Consider the following 20,450-nt stretch of genomic DNA (forward strand, 5'->3'; position numbering starts at 1 on the left):
CTGAGGCAGGGCCGCTTGATCTGTCTCAGCTGTCCTCAGTCTCTCTCCATCATGTTCCTCTTTGGCTCCAGACACCTGTCCCTCAGTTCCCTCCTGTCACACTGGCCACACATGCTCAGCCCCCTGCAGGCTCCACCAGGCTACCCAGGAAGACCCAGCCCTCAGCCTTCAGCCCAGGACCCATTACTCAGTCCACAGCTCCAATTCTCTCATCTCATTTTCCCATCCAGTCCTCTGGCTTCAGAATCCATCCCATCTCTCTGTCGACCCCTGACCTTCCCTCCTAGCTCCAGACTCATACATTATCAGCCACTGTGACATCTTCATGTGGAGGTCAGCAAGGCAAAACAAAACATTCTCAAACCCATCTCTTGATTTCCCAAGGGTAAGCCCTACCCAGCCTTCCCCTTCCTTCAGATGCTTCCACCCATCAACCCATCTTACAAAGGTCCTTGAACAATTATGGGGTTCAGGCACCCTTCTGGAAGCCACAGACATGGCATCAACCAGACAGATCCCCACCCTCACTAGGCTTCCTACACAGCTCATCAGCTGTGCAGCCAGACTGGACACCCACTACCTTGCCCCTCATATGTAATCCACAGATAAATCCTATGTACTTTTCTTCCGAAATATTTCTCAGCAACGTCCACTTGTCCTCCCTATGCAAGCTTCCCTGGTCTTGATCAGGACCTCAGCCATGGCCTCCAGGCTCCTTCCCGTCCTGCCCCAAATCCACTCTCTAGACCAGGGGTTTTGCGAAATTTGTCCACAAAGGGATTTGCAGGTTAGAGTATCTGCTGGTGTAGCAACTTCTAGGGGGCTGGCAATTCAAACAGCAAAACTTCCCTGCCTGTGCCAGAAGTGGATGCACGCATGCCTGGTGCTGCCCAATACAAGTGTCTGAGACGCTGGAAATGTTTCGTCCCTGTCCATTTCAGTAGCCACCAGCCATGGGTGGCCAATTGAGCAACTGACAAGTGGCCAGAGTGACTGGGAAGCTGGATTTTTTATTTCATTTACTTTTAATTAATTGAAATAGCCATGCAGCTAATGAGTACTGCACTGGTGAGGACAGCTCTGGGCTTCTGGGTGTCCGTGGTCCCAGCCCATCCCCCTCAACCAGAGACCATAGGGCAAGCTTCTGCCAGCCCCGCAGAGGTCCCCTCTCCCCACCAGCCCAAGGTGGAATGCAGGCTCCCCACCTCTGCTCTGAGAGCCCTGGACTCAACACACCAGCGGGTCTCACCAAAATCCCATCCAACATCTTCCCACAAAACTTACCCATGCCTGTCACAGGCACCTCTATGTCCCTGACCTGTCTGGGGCTCCACAGGCTGAGAAAGTGGGGCTCTAAGATCTTTTAGCCTATATCTTCCTCTGCAGCTTATGTGAGTGTGTAGCTACCATTAGAGTTTGGAAATTTATTGAAATTAAAACATGAAAATCTTACTGTTATATCAGAAAAAAGATGTAGAAGACGATGTCAGTTTCACATGTTTCCCCACATTTGAGATGCTCGCTTGGGGGCTGTTGCTGTGCTCCCCTGACCAGCAGAGGTCGCTTCTCACCAAAGTGAACTCTCAGCCAAGCCTCCCATTTGGCTGCACAAACCACCGCATAGGGTTCAGGTGAGGAACAGACACAACCAGAGCTCAATCAAGTGCACACATCCGGGACTCACTAGCACACTTTAGGAAACATTCCACTGACATGCTTCTGTGTGGCACCCACTTACTGTCCTAAGCAGGGGCTGATAAACTTTTTTTTCCAGCTATAGGGACAGATAGTAAATATTTTAGGCTTTGCGGGACAAGAGGCAAATTCTAGAATATTATGTAGGTACTTAGGTAACCAGAGAAAAAGCTCTTTGCCCTTTGGTCTTGGAAACTGCCCAGGTGGCGGGCATGCTCCGAGCCCAGGTACCACCCATTGGAGACCTTCCAAGACTGAGATTGACCAGAGAGATAGGCGGGTCCTGGTGGGCTGGGGGACAGCTGTTGTGTGCAGTTTCGCGGCACCCCAAACACCCAGCATGTCTCAGCTGGGACAGCTGGCCCAGGGCAAGGCAGCCGCCCAAGTCCCAGGGGCAGGTGGGACGAGCCCAGGTCCTGAGCAGTGAGTGCCGAAGCGCCCCCAGCAGTCAGCGAGGGGCGGACTCGGCTTGGCATCTGGCTGTACAGCGCTAGCACACTGCGCGTGCCAGACAGACACGGGGGCAGTTGGGTCTGACCTACAGCCTGCCACTCACCATCCCCTTCTTACATCACAAACAACCCACATTCCAGAGCATTCCAGAAGCACCTCTAGTTTGGGTTATAGAGTATTATGGTTTTTTTTTTTTTTTGTAAGTTTATTTTATTTTGAGAGAGAGTGCAAGCAGGAGATGGGTAGAGAGAGAGAATCCCAAGAAGGCTTTGTGCCATCAGCACAGAGCCCAACATGGGGCTCAAACTCACCAACTATAAGATATGACCTGAGCTGAAGTCAAGAGTCAGACGCTTAACCGACTGAGCCACCCAGGTGCCCTGTGGAGTATTATGGTTAAAAGCAGGTCTGGGGAACAAACCTCAGCTTGCCACTTAGGGGCTCCCTGGCCTTAGATAAGCAACAATCTCTCTGGGCCTCTGCCTTCTCATCTGAGCAAATGGGGCTGTTAAGAAAACACACTGAACATAGGATAGGTTTACTGAATGCCACTTTCCTTTTTAATTCATGCGTTCTTGAGAATGTCAGAGCACAGCCCCCTGCCAAGCAACAGAAACACTGGACAGCCACCTGTCCCATTTAAAGTTAAAACAGATCCTTCTGGGCTTTTTAGGGAATGCTGGGCCACTTGTATAGCACCATCCAAATAAAACCAGGAAAAACAAAAGCACCCCAAATACAAGAGTCCAAAGTCAATCCAAGTCACCAAACTCAAACTGAGGGTCAAAAAAACCACAAAACAAAAACAACAAAGGTCTGGATCTTTGATAACATCCTTCTCCTAAGAGCCCTGTGGTACTTGGACGTAATCCCCTCTGCTCCCCTCCAAACACACACGGCAGTTTGTGGCACGTGGAAGCAGGGGTTGCCACCTGGCCAACGAGCGATGTCCCCTGGACACACATGGACACGTGGCCCCTCCCTCGCCCCACCCCCCAGCCAAGTTCGCAGAAGTCTGCTGTCTGAGAGATAGCAGCCACCCCTCCAGGACACGGTGACCACCACACAGTCCCTGGGGGATCCCATTCTGGGCCCCTGGCCATTTCCATGAACTGCCTGCGGTCAAGTAGAGACCCCGGGTGCAGGCTTGAGCACTCCCCAGACGTCGTGGCCGCCTAGAATCCAGCTTCCTCTGTCAGGCATTGACCGCAGCCGAGGGACGGGCCGCAGGCACGCGCCTCCCTCGGGTGTGGGCGTGCAGGGCGCGGGGACAAGGCTGAGAGCTGAACGGAGCCTGGTAAGAGCCGGTCTCCCCCAGCGCTGCGTCAGCCCTGCAGACCTGGGTCCTGTCGTGGCCCCCAGACACCTCACGCCTTAACTCCAGCAGCCCCAGCCCGTATCTGCAGGGAATGCGTTCCCGGCCCCCCGCGGACACCTGACACCATGCAGAGCTCCGAATCCAGGAGGCAGTGGGTTTCCTCCTCTACGCACACGCCTCTGATAACGTGCGATTTACAGATTAGGCACAGGAAGAGATTCACAAAAACTCGTAAAACACAGCAAGTGTGAGAACAAGCTGTGATCTGTAATGAAGGCTATGCGGTCTCTCGCTCCCTCTCCCCCTCCGGACGCCTCCTTATGTGGCACTCACCCTTCCTGTGATGGGAGAGGGTACAAGCCTACGGGAGGAGATGAAACGTGGCGCGGGCCTGGGACAGAACGTTAGGTTACTGTTGACCTTCTGACGACGTGTCAGGAGGAGGGGTACCTGCTTCCAGACGGCGGCTGACGGCGGGGACTGAAACTGCAGAGAGCGAGGCTGCGGACGGGGGAGACCACCGTATCCGCCGCGTGATAACGAAGCCCAGGGCGGGTCACCCCGCGGCAGGACAGGCCGGGGCAGGAGCTGACAGGTGCGCCCCTTGCAGGGAGCGGCCCCTTCACAGCCCCTGGTGACTGGCTGCATGGGAACAGCAGCCCAGCGGACCCCCAACGCTGAAAGTTTCTGTGAAAGCTCCGAATTTTTAAACGTTAACTTGCAATTATTTAAGCAGGGGGTTTCAAGTCTGTTAGACTGTAATCCGCTCCCTCACTGAAGGGCAAGGCCAGGCTTCTCCATGCAGCCCTGGAGCTGCTCGTGCAGGATTCCAGGCCCCCGGCAGCGCCCCCCTCTCGAGAGCGAAGCCAGGAGGACCCGCCTCCCAGAACACATGAGCTGAACAAGGCAAGGGGGCACCTGCAGGCAGCCGCGTCCCGCGTGTTAATGCCTCGCTCCCCAAAAGTTGCTTTTCTGTGATGACAAAGACAGTAATCGCCAGGGGCAAACACTCCCCCGGAGCGCGCAGCGAGTGTCCGGACTGAGCAGGGGATCCCCGCGCATTATCTAGATGCAGCAACCCTGCGACGTGGTGCGGCGTTTTCCTCATTTGTGGCTGAGGGCACAGGCTCAGAGGGGCTGAGTGACTTCGTCACACAGCTCAGCGAGGAGTTGAGGCACGTCTCAGGCCCCAGCTGGCCTGGCAAACATGTTGCTCCGAATTCCCTAGTTCTACACCCCTGGGTGAGCCACAGGCCCCACGCACCTCCATTTCATCTTGAGGGAAACGGCGACAAGCATGCTAACACCCTCATGGCTTTTCCAGCACAAAACACGCTAACGTCTGTGCTCAGAACAGCGTCCTGCATACAACTGGCGTCCTTTAGAAAATCTGGAGTTTTGGGGCGCCTGGGTGGCTTAGTCGGTTAAGCGTCCGACTTTCGCTTAGGTCATGATCTCGCGGTTCGTGGGTTCGAGCCCCGCGTCGGGCTCTGTGCTGACTGCCAGCTCAGAGCCTGGAGCCTGTTTCAGATTCTGTGACTCTCTCTCTCTCTGACCCTCCCCTGCTCACGCTGTCTCTCTCTCTCCTAGAAATAAATAAAACATTAAAAAAAAATTAAAAAAAAAAAGAAAATCTGGAGTTTTCTGTGTTCCTAATACTTTGGTTTGCTGCGTTTTCTTTTACGTGAACTCATACTTTTCGTTTCAGCTTGTTTATTAGAAGCAAACCACTAGCATCACACTGGGTGAGAAACCATTCCACCTGCGCTGATGAGTAAACTTCGCTGTTAAAATGGTCTCTAGGTATTGGCCACACGCCACCTCTGGAAACTCCTCTCCCGGGGCCACAGGACCCACCCCGAGGGCAGGAACAAAGAGTCCAGCTGCGGGGTGAGGCTGCATCGCCGGGGCCCCCCGCCACCCAGGGACAGCGGTCTCGCGCCCCAGGCCCCGGCCCCCCTGCAGCCCGCTGCTCCCCCCACAGCACTAATCCCCTGTGGCCCCACCTCCAGCCCCATCTCCCAGGGCTCCAGCCGCCCCAGCCCCTCTTGCTCCATCGTACCCCGCTCTGGCCACACGTACTTCTGCAGAAGTGCCCTGGTCTGTCCTGCGCCCTCGTCAACCACAGCCCCGAACTCCAGCCTGCGGGCTGCTTTGGTACATCGGGTTTGCTGGCACCCGGCACATCTTCTGAGGCAGCACGTGGTTTCACCAGGAACCTTCTGACCCACAAAGGCAACCGCAGCTAGCTGGCCCCGTGCAGAAAAAAAGCGCCGACCCTGTTCTCGGTCTTTGCAAATGTCCTTCCCCATCCAGGAGGTTCTTTTCCTCACGCTCTACCTGGCCAATGCCTGTTCGGCACTGGACTGCCCAGCCCCCGGACGCCTTCCCCCATCCCTCTGGGAGGACAAGACCCACATACATTCGCCATTTGGACCCGACAGCACGTCCCGTCCAGGAGCAAGTCTTTAACACGAATCTGTGGCCCCAACAAACCAACTGTGCTCCCAAGAATCGATCCCCAAACCAAACCTGGAGAGAAAATGAGCGCCTGGGGTTAGCAGGGGCACCGACGGAGCAGGCGGAGCTGAGCATCAGAAAGAACCCGCCAAGGAGAAGGGCCAGGGGCCCGTAGGGGGCTGGTGCGGGCGGCCAAGGCCAGGGCTCAGGTGGGGTCAGGCCAGCCGCCGCTTTGACGCAAATCTGATGCCTTGGGCCATGAGGACACGGGCATACGCTGAGAGGGTCCCTGCAGGAGGGGCCAGGACCGTCCCAAGGGTCACAGCCCTTCAGACCCCAAGCCCCTATCGCATCATCAACCAGGGAGGCCTGGCCACCCCCAGGGACGGCAGAGCACACCTGTTAGCAGGTGCCTGCTAACACGGGCCGGGGCAGCCGGTGGGAAGTGTGGGCGTGCGCCTTGTTTGGCAGAAGAAGGCAGCAGAGAAGAGAGGCCCTCCTGACTCCCAAACCACAGCAGCCCCGTCCACACAGCCTGGAGTTCCCACCTGCCACGCTCGTGGAGATGGTTCAACTGCCAGCCCCCACGCCGCGCCTCACATACTTATAACTTGTGATTTTACGAGGGGAAAAGCTCCCAGCTTGATGGTGAGGTCCCCCCGAACATTCCTGTAGAAACGTGGATGGGTCAGAAGAAGAGGGGGCGGATACTTCAAAGCACCACGGCTCCCTCGGTGGGTTCATGTCTGTCTTCCTCTCCGTCTTCCCTTCCTCCCCACCCCGTCCACAGCGGCACCCGTCTGGACTGGTCAATGAAAACCACCGCCACCACCTCCAGCCCGGCCCCCGCCGTCCCCAGGGCCTCCGCGTGGTACACGTTACCGTCAAATAACACTGACCGAAAACTACTGCTTTTCCCACTTAACAGGGAAGAGAGGCTCCGAGCAACACACGCAGCTCGCCCCTGGGTGAGGTGGTGAGCGCAGCCCTGCGTGTGCGGAACACGGCCTCGGGCGCCCCCGCTCACACCGCCGCGTGCCGGGCACTGAGCTCATTCTCTGTGGAGGACGCAGCCACCTGCTGAGGATTTGGGCCACTAGGAAGGTCCCTCCACCGTCCCTCCACCCTGCCGTCTTGGGGTCAACAAAGACGCTCCCACGGGACGCTGGCTCCCTTGGAGAGAACGCTCCTGCTAAGTTCCCAACGGCACGTACGTCCCAGGCTCAGGAAGGGACAGCAGAGAAAAACGCTCCAGCAAAGTTTAAACCCAACCACCCGGCAGAGTACGGGGGGGCCCAGAGCCCAGAGCACGGCTGTGCCTCCAAGGACAGGATTCTCCCAGAGCCGCTGCCCGGGCCGGAGCCGGGGACCTCAGCCTGCGCGGTGACAGCCGGTACCTGCATCGTCAGAAGGCGGGTCCGAGGGCAGCGGCGCGTCCAGGGAAGACTGGTCCGTCCCAGCGGCCGCCGGGCTTCCTGGCTGGGCTTCTGCGGACGTCAGCATCTCCTGCTTGGGGGTGGACGGCTCGCTCTGCGCAGCTCGGGGGCCCCCGTCAGGACCGCACGCTTTGTTCTCAGCATCTGTAAGGAAGCGTGGCTGTCAGTAGGCCCGTGTCCCCCTCCCTACGTGCATTCATCCACGCGAGGTGCCTTCCTGGGAGAGGTGGCCCAGGCCCCGCCTCGCCCCCGGGGTCCCTCTCCACATCCAGCCCCAGTGCTGCCTCAGCCCCACCCCCGCCCTGGCCCCTGCACACCGCCTGCCCGTGGGACCCCGGGAAAGCCTCCACCCGCATCGGTACCTCCGGGCGGCCCTCGCCCGCTCCCACGCTGGCCTCCACCCTGCAGCTTGCTCCGACCAACAGAGCATCAGCAGGTTTGATGCAGCCATGCCCTCAAAAGTGCTTGCACGCTCCTGCAATCAAGCCCCACGAGCCCCGCTGCCAGGACACACGGGGCAGCGGGCCGGGGGCGAGCAGCAGACGGCGCAGCCCTGAGCAGAGGCCAACCCAGACAGGGCCACAAACCCTGGCTGCTGTATGCCCCGACGTGCTGCAGGGGCCTGCCACAGGACATTGTCACGGCTACCGGTAACCAATCCACGTTTGCACCCTCCATTCCACGATCAGGTCCCTGGTACTCAAACCTTCTCAGTCCCCCACTGCCTGTCTGGGACTGCACCCACCCAGGGAGACAGGGGTTAACAAGTCAGGCCTGGCTCACACACCAAGCCACTGCAGGCCCAGGGCTGAGGGGGCACAGAGCAAGGAGTTCCTAGGTCCAGACAGGTGGCCTTCTCAGAAAAACATAATCCCAGGCTTGGAGCACCTGCGGGGCTCAGTCAGTTAAGCATCTGACTCTTTTTTTTTTTTTTAATGTTTTATTTATTTTTGAGAGAGAGAGAGAGAGAGAGAGCGTGAGCAGGGGAGGGTCAGAGAGAGAGGGAGACACAGAATCCGAAGCAGCTCCAGGCTCTGAGCTGTCAGCACAGAGCCTGATGCAGGGCTCGAACCCACGACCTGTGAGATCATGACCTGAGACGAAGTCGGACACTTAACCACCTGAGCCACCCAGGCGCCCCAGTTAAGCATCTGACTCTTGATTTCGGCTCAGGTCATGATCTCACAGGTCATGGGTTCAAGCCCCACATCGGGCTCTGTGCTGATGGTGCCAAGCTTGCTTAGGATTCTCCCTCTCCCTTCTCTCTGCTGCTCTCCCACTCATGCTCCCCCTCCCCCCGCAAAATAAATAAGCTTAAAAATTTTATTTAAAAAACTGACCCCAGGCTCCCAGGAGGGCTGAAAAAGTGATCTGGCGTCTCCCCTTGCTTGGGCTCTGCTGCTGGGACGCAGAGGTCTGGCCTCTGATTGAAAATGAGGGGCCTCGTGCCCAGGTGTGTGACTGGTCCGGTCGCACGGCTGCCAGAGGGCAGGTCTGGGCTGGAACGCTACCGGCTGCTAACTGTCACAGCTTTTGAGACACAGACCACAGACTGATGCACAGGCCACCTGCGCGGCCCCCTCAGGCATCACAGCCAGTTCAGGGGGGTCACCCCAGAGCAGAGCAGCAGCGTGACCCCCACGTCTCTCTGCAGTGGGGGACGCGCACGGTGGGGACGCCAGCCTGGCTCGGGGGAGCTGCCTCCCATCACCGCAGGGCATGCAGGGGTTGATCTCAGAGTCGGGCCCCGTCCGCCTCGGCCAGTCTCCCTACCTGCCTCGTGTCCTCCAGCAACCTCCCCTTCACCCCCCAGGCGCCCTGACTGGACAAGACACAGAAGGTCACCCTACCCCCGCTTCCCATCCCCCGGCAGACACCGCTGGGCATCCACTCCCTCGCCTCTGAGACGGGGACATCACTACCTGCCTCACGCCATCCACCTGGGAATTGATCAGTTCATCCACACAATGCACCTGGCAAAGAGGAGCCACTTCACACGCGCTTGTGAGCATCTTACTGCCTTTGAGGAGGTCTGACAAGGGAGACTGAAGGCCAGGCCCCTTGGTGGGGCCCACGCGCCCACGTGACCCCAACAGGACAAGGTCAGAGCCACTGCCCATCGGGCATCCCAGCTGCACAGCCCTCTCCCCAGGGAGGGGCAGAAGGGCCGGCCGGGCCGGAAGTGTGGACACTTGGGGCTGGAAAGGTCTCATCTACGCGCCAGGTCACCCGACCAAAGGTTCTAGACGAGGGGCTAGCAGCCTCTCCCCGAAAAGGAGGCGGCTGAGATTTCAGACACTGTGGGCCACATGGCACATACTGTCTATATATTTTTAAGTTTTTCCAAAAACCCTTGAAGTTTAAACACCATACTCAACCCAAGGCCTTGCAAAAATGGGTCCTGGGCCTGGCCTGACGCAGGCCTGCAGCGCGGATTTGCCAACCTGCCCGAATGTGGGCAAAGACCAGACTTCAGCCAAGAGCACCCGCCCAGGGGCAGTTAACATCACACAGCCCAAGTTCAAGCTCAAAATCGTACTCTCTCGGATGCTGGTCAGGGCTGGTTACACGTACTTGACACACAGTCGTGACAGTCTCCACCGCTAGTGTACTGGGCCTGGAGGGTGCGGAGGATGGCCAGCACTGCGGGGAAGGTGTGCCCACCAGGGACCCGGCACCATCTCTGCAGACGCGCAACTCCGCAGGGGAGGCTGCCACCCGCCGCTGACGGACGCAGACACCCCTCCTTAGAAAGGGTTTGGACGGACGACCTTCGCCCTAATCGTCACAACTGCAATCAAGTGGTCAGAGCTCCGCACGCAGGGCCCAGAGGCCTGTGGCCCGGGGCCGGCCGGTCAAGGCTCCATCCACCCCTGCACCCCAGCTCGGCGGACTGTAGGACCTTTCTGGGCTGTGCTCAGAGCTCCGGTTCATAATCACGTTCAATGAAAAGTTGCGGTTCCTAAAATAGCGCTGCTGGCAGGGCTGTTGCCTAGAAACGCCGGCTGGGGAGGGGGCGGAGATGTGGGTGGCTTGTCCCCCGTGCCTCGCTGCTCAGCCAGCCCTCCCTGCCGGCCTGCTCTGGCCCCGGGGGCTGTGGAGGGGCACACGGTGGGCCCCCTGTGATACACGGAGCAGCCGCGGCGACAGGGAACGTGCAGCAAACACGCGCGTGCTGCCCCCAGCTTCCCGCCACGTAGAGGCCAAACGCACCTGATTTGTCGCTGCCCGCCCCCCCCCCTCCGGAGAAAGGAAACCGCGTGTCTTGGGTCACTGAACACGAATGTCTCCTTCTCCCATCCAGCGGTGGAACAGAGATTCCTCCAGTTACTGAAGCAAATGCCCCGTGGACACACACGGGCAGATGGAGGGAAGTGACTCGGGAGAAATGTGCGGGCTCCCACGGACTAGGGACGGGGTGGCGGGGGTGGGATGGTGCTGGCCCTCACTGGTCACCGAGGAGTCGGAGGAGAGGGGCCAAAGCAGGGAAGACAGTGGGGGAAGGGCCCCCCCAACCAGGCAGATGAGCAGACTTGCAGGAACGAGGAGTGGGCGGGTCAGACAGCCTCATAAAACCACACACCCAGAGAGGGACCCAGGCCCATCTCCTGGGGACCCTGGGGACCAGCCCACACCACCATGCTGCTGACTGCTGTGTGTGGGCAAGCCCCCAGGTGACGAACACGGAGAGCGTGCCTGTGTGAGGCTGTGTCCCGGCCGAAGAAGGCCCCGTGTGAGGGCTGGGGCAGCTCTGCGGAGTCTGTGACGCGAGCCAGTGGCAGCCTCTCTGGGCCACTCGGTCACTGTCACCCACACCCACCACACAGGCGCCCGCTGGGTGTGAAGCCCCGGGTACAGCTCAGCCACAGGGAGGCGCTCCAGCCGCAGACAAGCAGCGCAGCTGGGAGCAGGTGGTGGCCGCTGAGCCCTTCATCTGAACCCAGGAGGGGGACTCACCCCCACACCGACGTGAGACAGAGGCCATTGGAGGGGAGGAGGCTCAGCGCTCAGCTGCCGACCTGGGGCTGGGAGGGGGCACTCAACAGCCCCACCAAGGATCCCCAGCACCCAGCAGAACGCCGGTCATCCCAATGCCAGGACGAATTAGGGACCCACAGGGCCTGCCCAGGACCTGACTTCAACCTTCTAAGCAAGTGCGCGGCCCGAGCCCCAGTGCAGGGTGGACAGTAGGCGCCCCAGGAGCCGCCTGCCTGCCACACACCATCCTAGATCCCCGCTGCTCAGGAGCTGCAGCACATGCAGGGAAGAGTTCCACACAAGAGCACGCCGCCCCCCAACCCCAGGCCGCCTCCCAGAGGCACCTGCTACCCTAACATGCCCCCCTCAGCAAGAGGCTGGGCAGGCTCACTGCAGACCCGCTCTGCCCATGCCCTGTGCTGCCCTGGGCTCCTGCAGCCGGCCACTCGGAAGTGCCTTTGTCACCCAGCCGCTCCCTGGGGGGAGGGGTCTCACTTTGTTGAGGGGCTGCGGGGAAGACAGGAGGCTCTCTCAGATCCAGGTCTCCCTCCACACTTCCTACCTGCCTGTACCTCCCCCCACCTTGTCCCTTCCACCGTGAAGCCCACCGGGACTGGAAGATATGCCCCACTTCCCCGCACTCTCTGCTTCTCAGCATCAGTAGGGCCAAAGCCTGAGGCAGCTGGGGAGGAAGATGAAGCACAGGTGTGTGGGCCCCGCCCCCAGGGCATCTGATCACAGAGCCCCCCCCACCGCCCCGGGGCATCTGATTGTGGGGCCCCAGGGCGGTGCTAACGTGCAGCTCGCTCCCAGATCCAGCCTGTCTCCTGGTGCCCTGGGATGCCGCAGACATGACCCCGTGGCCCCCTGCCCAGGTCGGGTCCTGGGTCCTATTCTCCGGGTGCTCGCCCTGCCCCTCTCTGCGGGGACCTCGTGTGCATGTCTGTAGGATCATCTCTGTGGCATCACCTAATGAGCATAGTTTCAACCGCTGAGGAAGGAGACCGTGTGTCAGACCCACCCGGCCCCCAGTTCAGAATCACTCAGCAAGACAAAGTGTGATCTGAAGGGGGGGCTGGCAGACGACATGCCAGAGGCCAAAGCCAGACACCGCCTGCTCCATATGGCCCGTCAGTCCATCAGACAAAACTGTTTAACAAAGACCCAGAGAGGAGGAGGGGCAGACTGCTCTTTTGGGGGACTCCCCTTGGATTTTGCTCTCACCCCTTTATTTTCCTGACAGGAATCAAACCCACCTCTCTATTGACTTTTCATTCACCAGCGACAGTATTTTCTGTGATAGATGGTACACAGGCCTTAGGTCTGTTTTCATTTTCCTTCCCCCTTCCCCAAGATCCAGAGGAAGGTTCAGTGGAAACACATGCAAAATGCAGAATTTGGGGCTGTTGTGTCCCATCCAGACTAACAGTCCAGATTTCTATCAACAGGGACATCTCCCCAAATCCGAGAGTCAAAGCATTTGACCTCTGAACCTCGTGGGACTGGGTACTGAGCTCCCCTCTTACATGCAAGTTAGATCGTCAACTGTAAGCAATCCGCTGTGTGGATTTCCCACGAAGATGGCATCACCAAAATATTTCACTCTTGGGACACGCGGAGGGCTCAGTCGGTTGAGCATCTGACTCTTGATTTCAGCTCAGGTCATCGTCTCACGGATCGAGCCCGGCATCAGGCTCTGAGCTGACAGTGCAGAGCCTACTTGGGTTTCTCTCTCTCCCTTTCTCTCTCAAAATAAATAAACTTAAAAAAAACTACTTCAGGGGTGCCTGGGGGGGCTCAGTCGGTTAAGTGTTCAACTTCAGCTCAGGTCATGATCTCATGGTTTGTGAGTTCCAGCTCAGAGCCTGAAGCCTGCTTCAGATTCTGTCTCCATCTCTCCCCATCCCCTGCTCGCACTCTTTAAAAAAAAAAAAAAAAAAAAAAAAAACTTCACTCCTTGAAGCTGAAGAAGAGACATGAGGTCGAAGACTAGAATGGGTTTGAGAATACCAGCCGGCCGGGGGCAGAGCCTGGTACACATCTGGAGCCCCTCGCTTTGCAAGGTCCCTTCCTGGTCCTGATTCCTGGGCCAAACGACAAACGCGCTGCTGGGAAGGGCACAGGGGCACCTCGTGCTCTCAGGGAGCTGCTCCCCGAGGCCAGGGCCCTTCAATCAGGAGCCACGAGCTTGGTTTGGCTCCAGAGAGAGCTCCCAGTGGCCTCGAGGCCGGGGGACACTGGAGTCTCAGAGAAGGCGGACTCAGGTGTGCATCAGGCCCTGGGTCCGGAGCCTCGCCATCACCGAGAGCGCAGGACCGGGCGGGAGGTCAAGAGCATCCTGAATGAACCGAGAGCCTCAACAGATGGGGTTTCTCAAGGACGCAGAGGTGGCCACGCAGACACCACCGTGGTGAGGGCACCGGGGCAGAGCGTGAACAGTGTCCAAGCACTGCGGGGGCTGGGGTGCTGTGAAGGGGTGGGGGCGAGGACACGCAGCGCCCGGAATGCCGTCCATGCCTCACAAGGACGGGCAGCGGTACTAGACGGCAGTGGGAGTACAAACAACTTGCCTGAATCAAGAACGAGGATGTGAACAGGCGAAACCGAAGCCAATGCTGCCACTCTGGGGGAATCGGGACGCGGCAGTGGCCCGGCCAGTGCCCAGCCAGGGCAGGAAGCTGCTCGACGTGGCCCCGAGGCGTCAGCTCCGGGCGCCGTGCAGAGGTGGCCCTGTAACCTCACGGAGGGACCCGACGGCGAACGGCCCCCTTCGGGGCCAGCCCCCGCATCCCAGATTACCACTCCACCCTGAGGTTTGCAGGCCCCGGCCCAGCGCCTGCCGCGGTGGCGGCCCCACTTACCGCGCTCCATCATCTCCAGCAGACCCTTCTTGATGAGCTCCTCCCGACCTTGCCTGCTGGCCATCTTCTTCTCCAGCGCTGCACAACAAACAGCCCGGTGAGTCACGGGCAAGGGCTCGGGCGGGGGGTCTCCGGGAGGGGGGATGGGGGGCACCGTTGGGGAAGTCCACGCTTTCCTACTACCCAGCCTGCTGAGCGTTGCACGTTCACAAGGCACACGGTGGATGGGAGCGCATGGAGCGCACTGTTCAAGACAATGATTTCTGTGATTCATCTGCAAAGCAGCGCCTTTCCCACCCTCCGCCAGAGGCTCCCCAACTCACCAGCCCAGGACTGCCTCCCCTCCACTCCCCCAACACCCGGAGACACTCTCCTGCGGGCCTTATTACCTTTCCCTCCAAACACCCTGGCAGCTCTTGAGCTCCGGCCAGAACGCGGGCCTCTGTGGCCCCCGCCTCCCCAGAAGTTCCTCCGAGAAAACCCCAGGTTTTAAAGCTTTCAGAGAAGTCACCAAAACGGGGAGGGAGGGGCCGGACCCCACCCCCGCCGCCAGGGTGCCAGCTCTCTCTCACCCCTCTGCACGAGGCAGGGGGCTCTCTCTGCTTGCCAGTCTCCTTTCCTTCACCCGTCGAGAAAACTGCCTACAGTTAGAACTCAATTTACAAATATGACTCCACGCAATTCCTCGGACCCCTTCTTTGAAAGGTGTAAACTGCCGGCTAATAAGCATGATCCCAGAGGGCCCACGGGTCACTCAGTGAGGGCTGCCGTGGGGGGCACCGACCAGAGCCAGCCTCTCCCCTCGGAGCTCAAAGACCAGCAGCAGAGGACAAACAGGTAAGGACAAGCAAGTTCATTAGCCAAAAATACTTACTGAGCACGTGCTGGGGTGTCCCTGGGGAGCAGAAACAGTTCGGCCCCCCTCCCTCCAGGGCTGGAGTGGGAGCCAGCAGGGGTAAGAGTTGCTGAAACGCTTAAAACTAATAAAGCATTAACTGAGCACCTACGTGGTGCAGGCACGGGGGAGCCGGACAGGAAAGGCCTCTGCCTGAGGGGCGGGCTGCGCTGGGGAAGCCGGATGAGAAGCATCTACACCTGGGAGCGGGGAATGACCCAGAACCAGAGAACGGGGGCCAGGGCTCTGGGAAGCCCAGGCTGTGCCGGAATGTCCGGGCCGAGAGCTGAGGAAGAACAGGGAAAAGCCTAACACACCAGGAGGAAGACATTTTCTGGCAAAGGGAGCATACGTTCCTTTCTTAGTCCAATTTCCCATCCAGTTTCCAGGGGCCGGAAGTAGGCACCAAACTGAGAAATTGACTTTGGGAGGTGTGAGTAGAGGGGCTGCCGTCCAGCCTAACCGACGGGTGAGCAGAATCGGGGTGGAGGTCCAAAGAGCCACGGGACCGCCCCCGCCTCCCCCATCCGCCGGCTCAGGCTCACACACGGGACGCTGTCCACTCTCAGCCTGAGCCCTCCCAACCCCCCAAGGAGGGTCCGCCGCCCCGTCTCGGGGGCTGCGCCCACCACCGAGCCACCCCGGCCGCAGGTGCCGGCTCGGGGCCCCTCCCCAAACCACAGCCTCTAGGAGCCGCGCTCACAAGGCTGCCCGCTCGCTCTGCCCAGACCACTGCTGGGTTCGTTAGTTTCTTTAACTCGCTTTCAAATTTACTTCCTCTCACGCTAATCAACAGTGCTTGTTAAATGAGGTATTTGAAACGCTGGAGTTGCTAACATCCCGCACTTTGGGGAGAAGGATGGTCAGAATAAGTAAACGAAACGCAGTCCTGCTGCTCAGGTTGCCAGGTGGGGACCCTGCAGGCATTCACCTGCACGCGCCTACAGGCCCCCAGCACCCTGACGGACTTCCAGGTCACGGGCCAGCAGCACCGGGCTGAGGGGGCCTACACGGCTCAACCCTCCAGCCCCACGGCCCAGAGAGCATCGGGGGCTCCCCAGGTCACAGAGGTCACCTGCTCCGGGCCCTGGTGCTTCCCCAAGTCTATGCCTTCGCATGAGCTGTTTCCTCTGCTGCAATGCTTTTCCCTGCTTTTCTCAAGGGGCCAATTACATCTCAGCTCAACGGTGCCTCCTCACCTGAGTCTTCTCAGACCCTCCCGCCCAAAGCGATGCCCTCCCCACCCCCTCCCCCCGCACCCCTCCCCGGCACCGGCTCAGCTACCTGGGGCCCCGCCCCAGCCGTGAGGTCTCGCATGCTTGCGCCCGTGCTCACTGGCCTGTCGCCCCCCTCGCCACCGGGCAGAAGCTCTAAGTGCGCAGGGCCTGGCCCGCCTCCTCTACTTTGTCCCGGGCACAGAGGAGCGGCTTGGGGCTCCTGCAGTAACACTGATGTGTGTCCTTGTTGACAAGGAGACCTGGTCAGTCACTTCTCGGGGGAATAAAAAATAATGTGTAAAACCTGTATCAGGTGAGAGTGAAGGGCCAGGGCTGCTGTGGCCCGGTCTCCGCCAGTGCGCACAGCTTCACAGCTGGGAAGGAGGCAGGGGCCCTGGGGACCGTGAGACACCGCAGCCGAGACGGGCACTTAGCAGGCTGGTCCCCGACGCCGGTACTGACTCCACATGCACCGCTGCCTCACTAACTGCTCCCGACCGTAGCTCGCAGGTGCACGGCTCGGCAGCGAGGCCTGGGGGTGGGGGGGGGTTGCTTCTCATGGCACTGACCTCCCTCCCCTTCCCCAAGGACACCCCCTCATCCAGGAACCAGACCCTGGCCCTGGGACCGGCCTGCCCTCCCTGACATGGGCGCAGTCACAGTAACGCGGCCAACGGGGTGGCTCTGAGTGTCTGTTGGTCACGAGTCGCTATCACGGCTGTTTACTGCGTCACCACACGTGTCCACGTGGTCGTCTCATGGCCGTGGCTCCTGGCGTGGATCCCGAGGGGGCGGGACAGGGGCAACCGTATGACCCGCCGCAACCCAGCTTCCCACAGAGGGGGCCCGGCGGGGTGTGAGGATGCGGCCGCAGGTGAGTGAGGGACGGGAGCTTCTGGGCCCCGTGGCGGGAGGGCCCTGGGGGGGGGGCACTTCCTGGTAGGCAGCCTCCTCGGGAAGAGCTTAGGAGTCCAGGAGCCGCCAGCCCTGGCTTCCAGCAGGAGGAGGAGCCTCCGGGGTCAAGATGAGGGCCTTGACCTTCTGAATCACCCCCGGGGGGGGGGGCTAGGTACGGCGGGGCCCTGAAGTGCAGGTCCCCGTGAGGGGGGGCGGCGCTTGCTACTCCAGTGTGGTCGGCAAGGACAGCCGTCACGAGCGGCCCCCCCGCCCCGCAGGGAGTGCGCGAACATGGTCCTGGTCACCTGTGTGCCCCATGGGTCTGGGGGGACTGGGCCCCAGGGGTGCCGGGTGTGGGAAGGTGCCGAGTGCGAAGGAAGGGACCCGGAGGCTGAGCAGCTCCTGCTGTGGGAGCCGCCCTCACGGGGGAGGGGACGCGACATCAGCCCCTGGGAGCTCGGGGACGGCGGCGCGGGCCCCCTCTCCCCTGTGCTCACCGGACGTGGTCTGCTTCAGCTTTTCGTTTTTCTTCTTTCTCCATTTCCAGGGTTTGAAGATCCTGCCCAGGGTGGCCAGTTTGCTGTTCCTCCTCACAGGGGGGGTTCGCGTCCCTGAGACCAGATACTCGGAGCGCGCCGGGGGGGCCGGGTCCATCTCATCTGCAGGGGAGCACACCAAGGAAGGGCTCGCGTGATCACCAGTCCTACCTGGCTCCCCTCACCCAAGGGGCCGCCCGGGATCCTCCAGAGCCCGGGCTCCTTGCAGTGGGAGAGTGGAAGCCTTCCGACCCGGAGCCCTCCCCCAGCCTTGCGTGCGGCCACAGCGATTTGAAGGCTTCCTGAATTTCCCCCAAAAAACCTCCCCCACCCCCGGACCTTTGCTCATGCAGTGCCCTTCACCCGGGCTGCTTTCCTCAGCTTCACTGCTTTGTAAACCTGAGCTGCTCTGCTGAATCTGACTTTCTCTGGAAGCCTCTGCCTCCTTGCCCCGAAGCTCAGAGCCTCACCTTAGGCTCCTGAAGCTACCTGTGCAGGCCTCGGGGAGCAGAATGGCCCCTTGGTGCCTGCCCCTCCCGCCCCGCTGTCGGGTCTCTGCCTCGGGCCTCAGCACAGACCCGGCCACGCTCCTCGCTGGGGAGCTGCAGAAGGAAGCCATCCAGGAGCGGACGCAGGGGCGTCACTCTGCTCTGGGCCCTGTTCAGAAAACTAGGCCGCCATCGCTGTCTGCAGGCTGCATAGACATGGACATCCGAGGGAGCTCCTGGGGCCATTTGTCACACACAAGAGACCGTTATCATCGATGAGCCGCTGGCTTGCTCACTGATCATCCCTCCTCCCTGTGACCCGTGTGCAGACGCGGAAAAGCAAAAAGCTGGTCAGGGCGTGCCGAGTGGACACCCAGCCGAAATCAATGGCTAGTCCAGAAAATCACGCAAAATCACACAGCACATGCCGGCAACGTGTGTGAGGGGCTCGCGCCCCCGAGCGTGCTGGCACACGCAGAGAAAACGTCTGTGGGGCCCACGGGCAATGGGGGCCACTGGCCGCTGTGGGGTCGGGGGAGAGGAAGACACGCGCTTCTCCACAGGCCGCTCTGTAGCTCACGATGTGTTCACTGTTTAAGGAAAAAGATTGGTGAGAACGGAAAACAGCGCAGCAGGCAAGACGGTGAAAGTGCCAAGTCAGCGTGAGACAGACCGTTGCTGCCTCCACTGCCCGCCCGGACCCCTGTCCGGGGGGCACAGCTGAGACGGGAGCTCAGGCCAGCGCCTGGCTTATTATGTGGCCCCAAAGCCCTCCCAGGACAGGGCAGCGACGAGGCCCTGAGTGCGCGGAGTTTTAATCTCTCAGTATCACTCTGGTGGGTGTTCACCAACCCGCCAGCACTCCCCGCAGGGCTAAGCACCTGTGCCCAGACCCCGGCCAGGACACCCCGCATGCGCACACGCACACGCACGCACACAGATGCATACACACGTGTACACACACAGGCACCACCCAGAACACATTCAGTCCCCCAGCCAATGGGTTAATTCATCGCACTGCTATGCACGAGCAGGGCTGGGAGCCCGAGTTTACAGAGAGACAAGAAGCCCCAGATGGGCCCTGAGATGCTGGGAGGGCAGGGCTGGAATGAGGGGGTACCGCGAGGGTCCTCGGGGAGGCCACCCCAGGGGCCAGAGGGGCCCAGTGCCCCATGTGATGGACGCACCAGGGACAAGCCGCCTGAGCAGCCAGCAGACCCCCGGGGCTCATGGAAAAGCACCCACCCCCTCTGAGCCTCAGTTTCCACACATGTAAAATGACGATAAGGATCAGCCTGACACCTAGCTTTGAAAGGAAGATTCAGGTGGCCCCAGAGATGGCAACTTAGGGAAACATATAGGACACAGTTGATTGAGAGTATGTTACGATCCATGTAAGGTAATATGAACTATGTTTTAAGACCGTACAAACACTCTGGCTAACAGAGCCCGCCAGCATGGCCGTCTTCTGGTAGAAATTTTCAAAGTAATTTCTATTATATAAGGAACAAAAGGATCATTGTGGAGTAAAAGTCACTGCTGGTTCCCGGCCAGGAACTATCTCATTTTGCCCTTACAGCACGTCTATGAGATGCGAGAGTCTTATCCTACCCATTTTACAGATGAGCACACTGAGGCTCAGAGCAGCGAGAAAATGCGGGAGGTCGGGCGTGACCTTGAGCTGCCTGACTCCAGACCCCTCTCATACCTGCACAAGACGGTGTGAATTTATCTCCCGGAGCAGGACACACATGGGTAAGACACCAACAAAAGGCATAAAGCAGGGGCCACCCAGGGGTTGTGGCCACTCTCTCTGGCTGTTAGTAATTGAGCGCTAACTGTATACAGGAGGCTGTCCACGGCGGTCTACAAAGCAACCCACGCGGAAGCAGCAGCGGAGGGGTGCCTTGTTTGAGAAACGAGCTTGCTCCAGCGCGTTTTCAGGCGTGTCCCCACACCCGGCACCCAGCAGGGGCCCGGGGGGGCACGCGCAGGGGAACGAGGGAGCAGGGGAGCCCCGGGGCACTGTCACAGATCCCCCTCCCCGCCACCGTCCCCCAGCACTGCGCTCCAGGAGCAGGATGCAGACGGGCCCCTCTGTTCCCAGAGGCAGTTTATCGGGTGTTATTACCCTCTCCTCTCCTTCCCGCCCACGGCGCCCGATTGCAGCGCAAGGGCCAGGGCCACACGGCCCCCGGAAGCCGCTGTCCTGGGGA

The 20,450-nt window shown here is 59.9% G+C and overlaps 1 protein-coding gene across 1 annotated transcript in view; it reads right to left on the reverse strand.

Moving 5' to 3' along the window:
- Window positions 1–20,450, reverse strand: part of PHACTR3 (phosphatase and actin regulator 3) — a 209,314-nt gene that overhangs the window by 74,608 nt on the left and 114,256 nt on the right. The window contains exons 2-4 of the mRNA XM_039236929.1: window positions 17,708–17,869; window positions 14,202–14,279; window positions 7,324–7,506 (exon numbers count right to left, since the gene is read on the reverse strand). Of these exons, the coding sequence (XP_039092860.1) occupies window positions 7,324–7,506; window positions 14,202–14,279; window positions 17,708–17,869 (423 nt within the window). The remainder of the gene's footprint in view (window positions 1–7,323; window positions 7,507–14,201; window positions 14,280–17,707; window positions 17,870–20,450) is intronic.

Source organism: Hyaena hyaena, unplaced genomic scaffold, assembly GCF_003009895.1.
Source record: "Hyaena hyaena isolate Hyena2069 unplaced genomic scaffold, ASM300989v1 scaffold_118, whole genome shotgun sequence".
Lineage (NCBI taxonomy): Eukaryota > Metazoa > Chordata > Mammalia > Carnivora > Hyaenidae > Hyaena > Hyaena hyaena.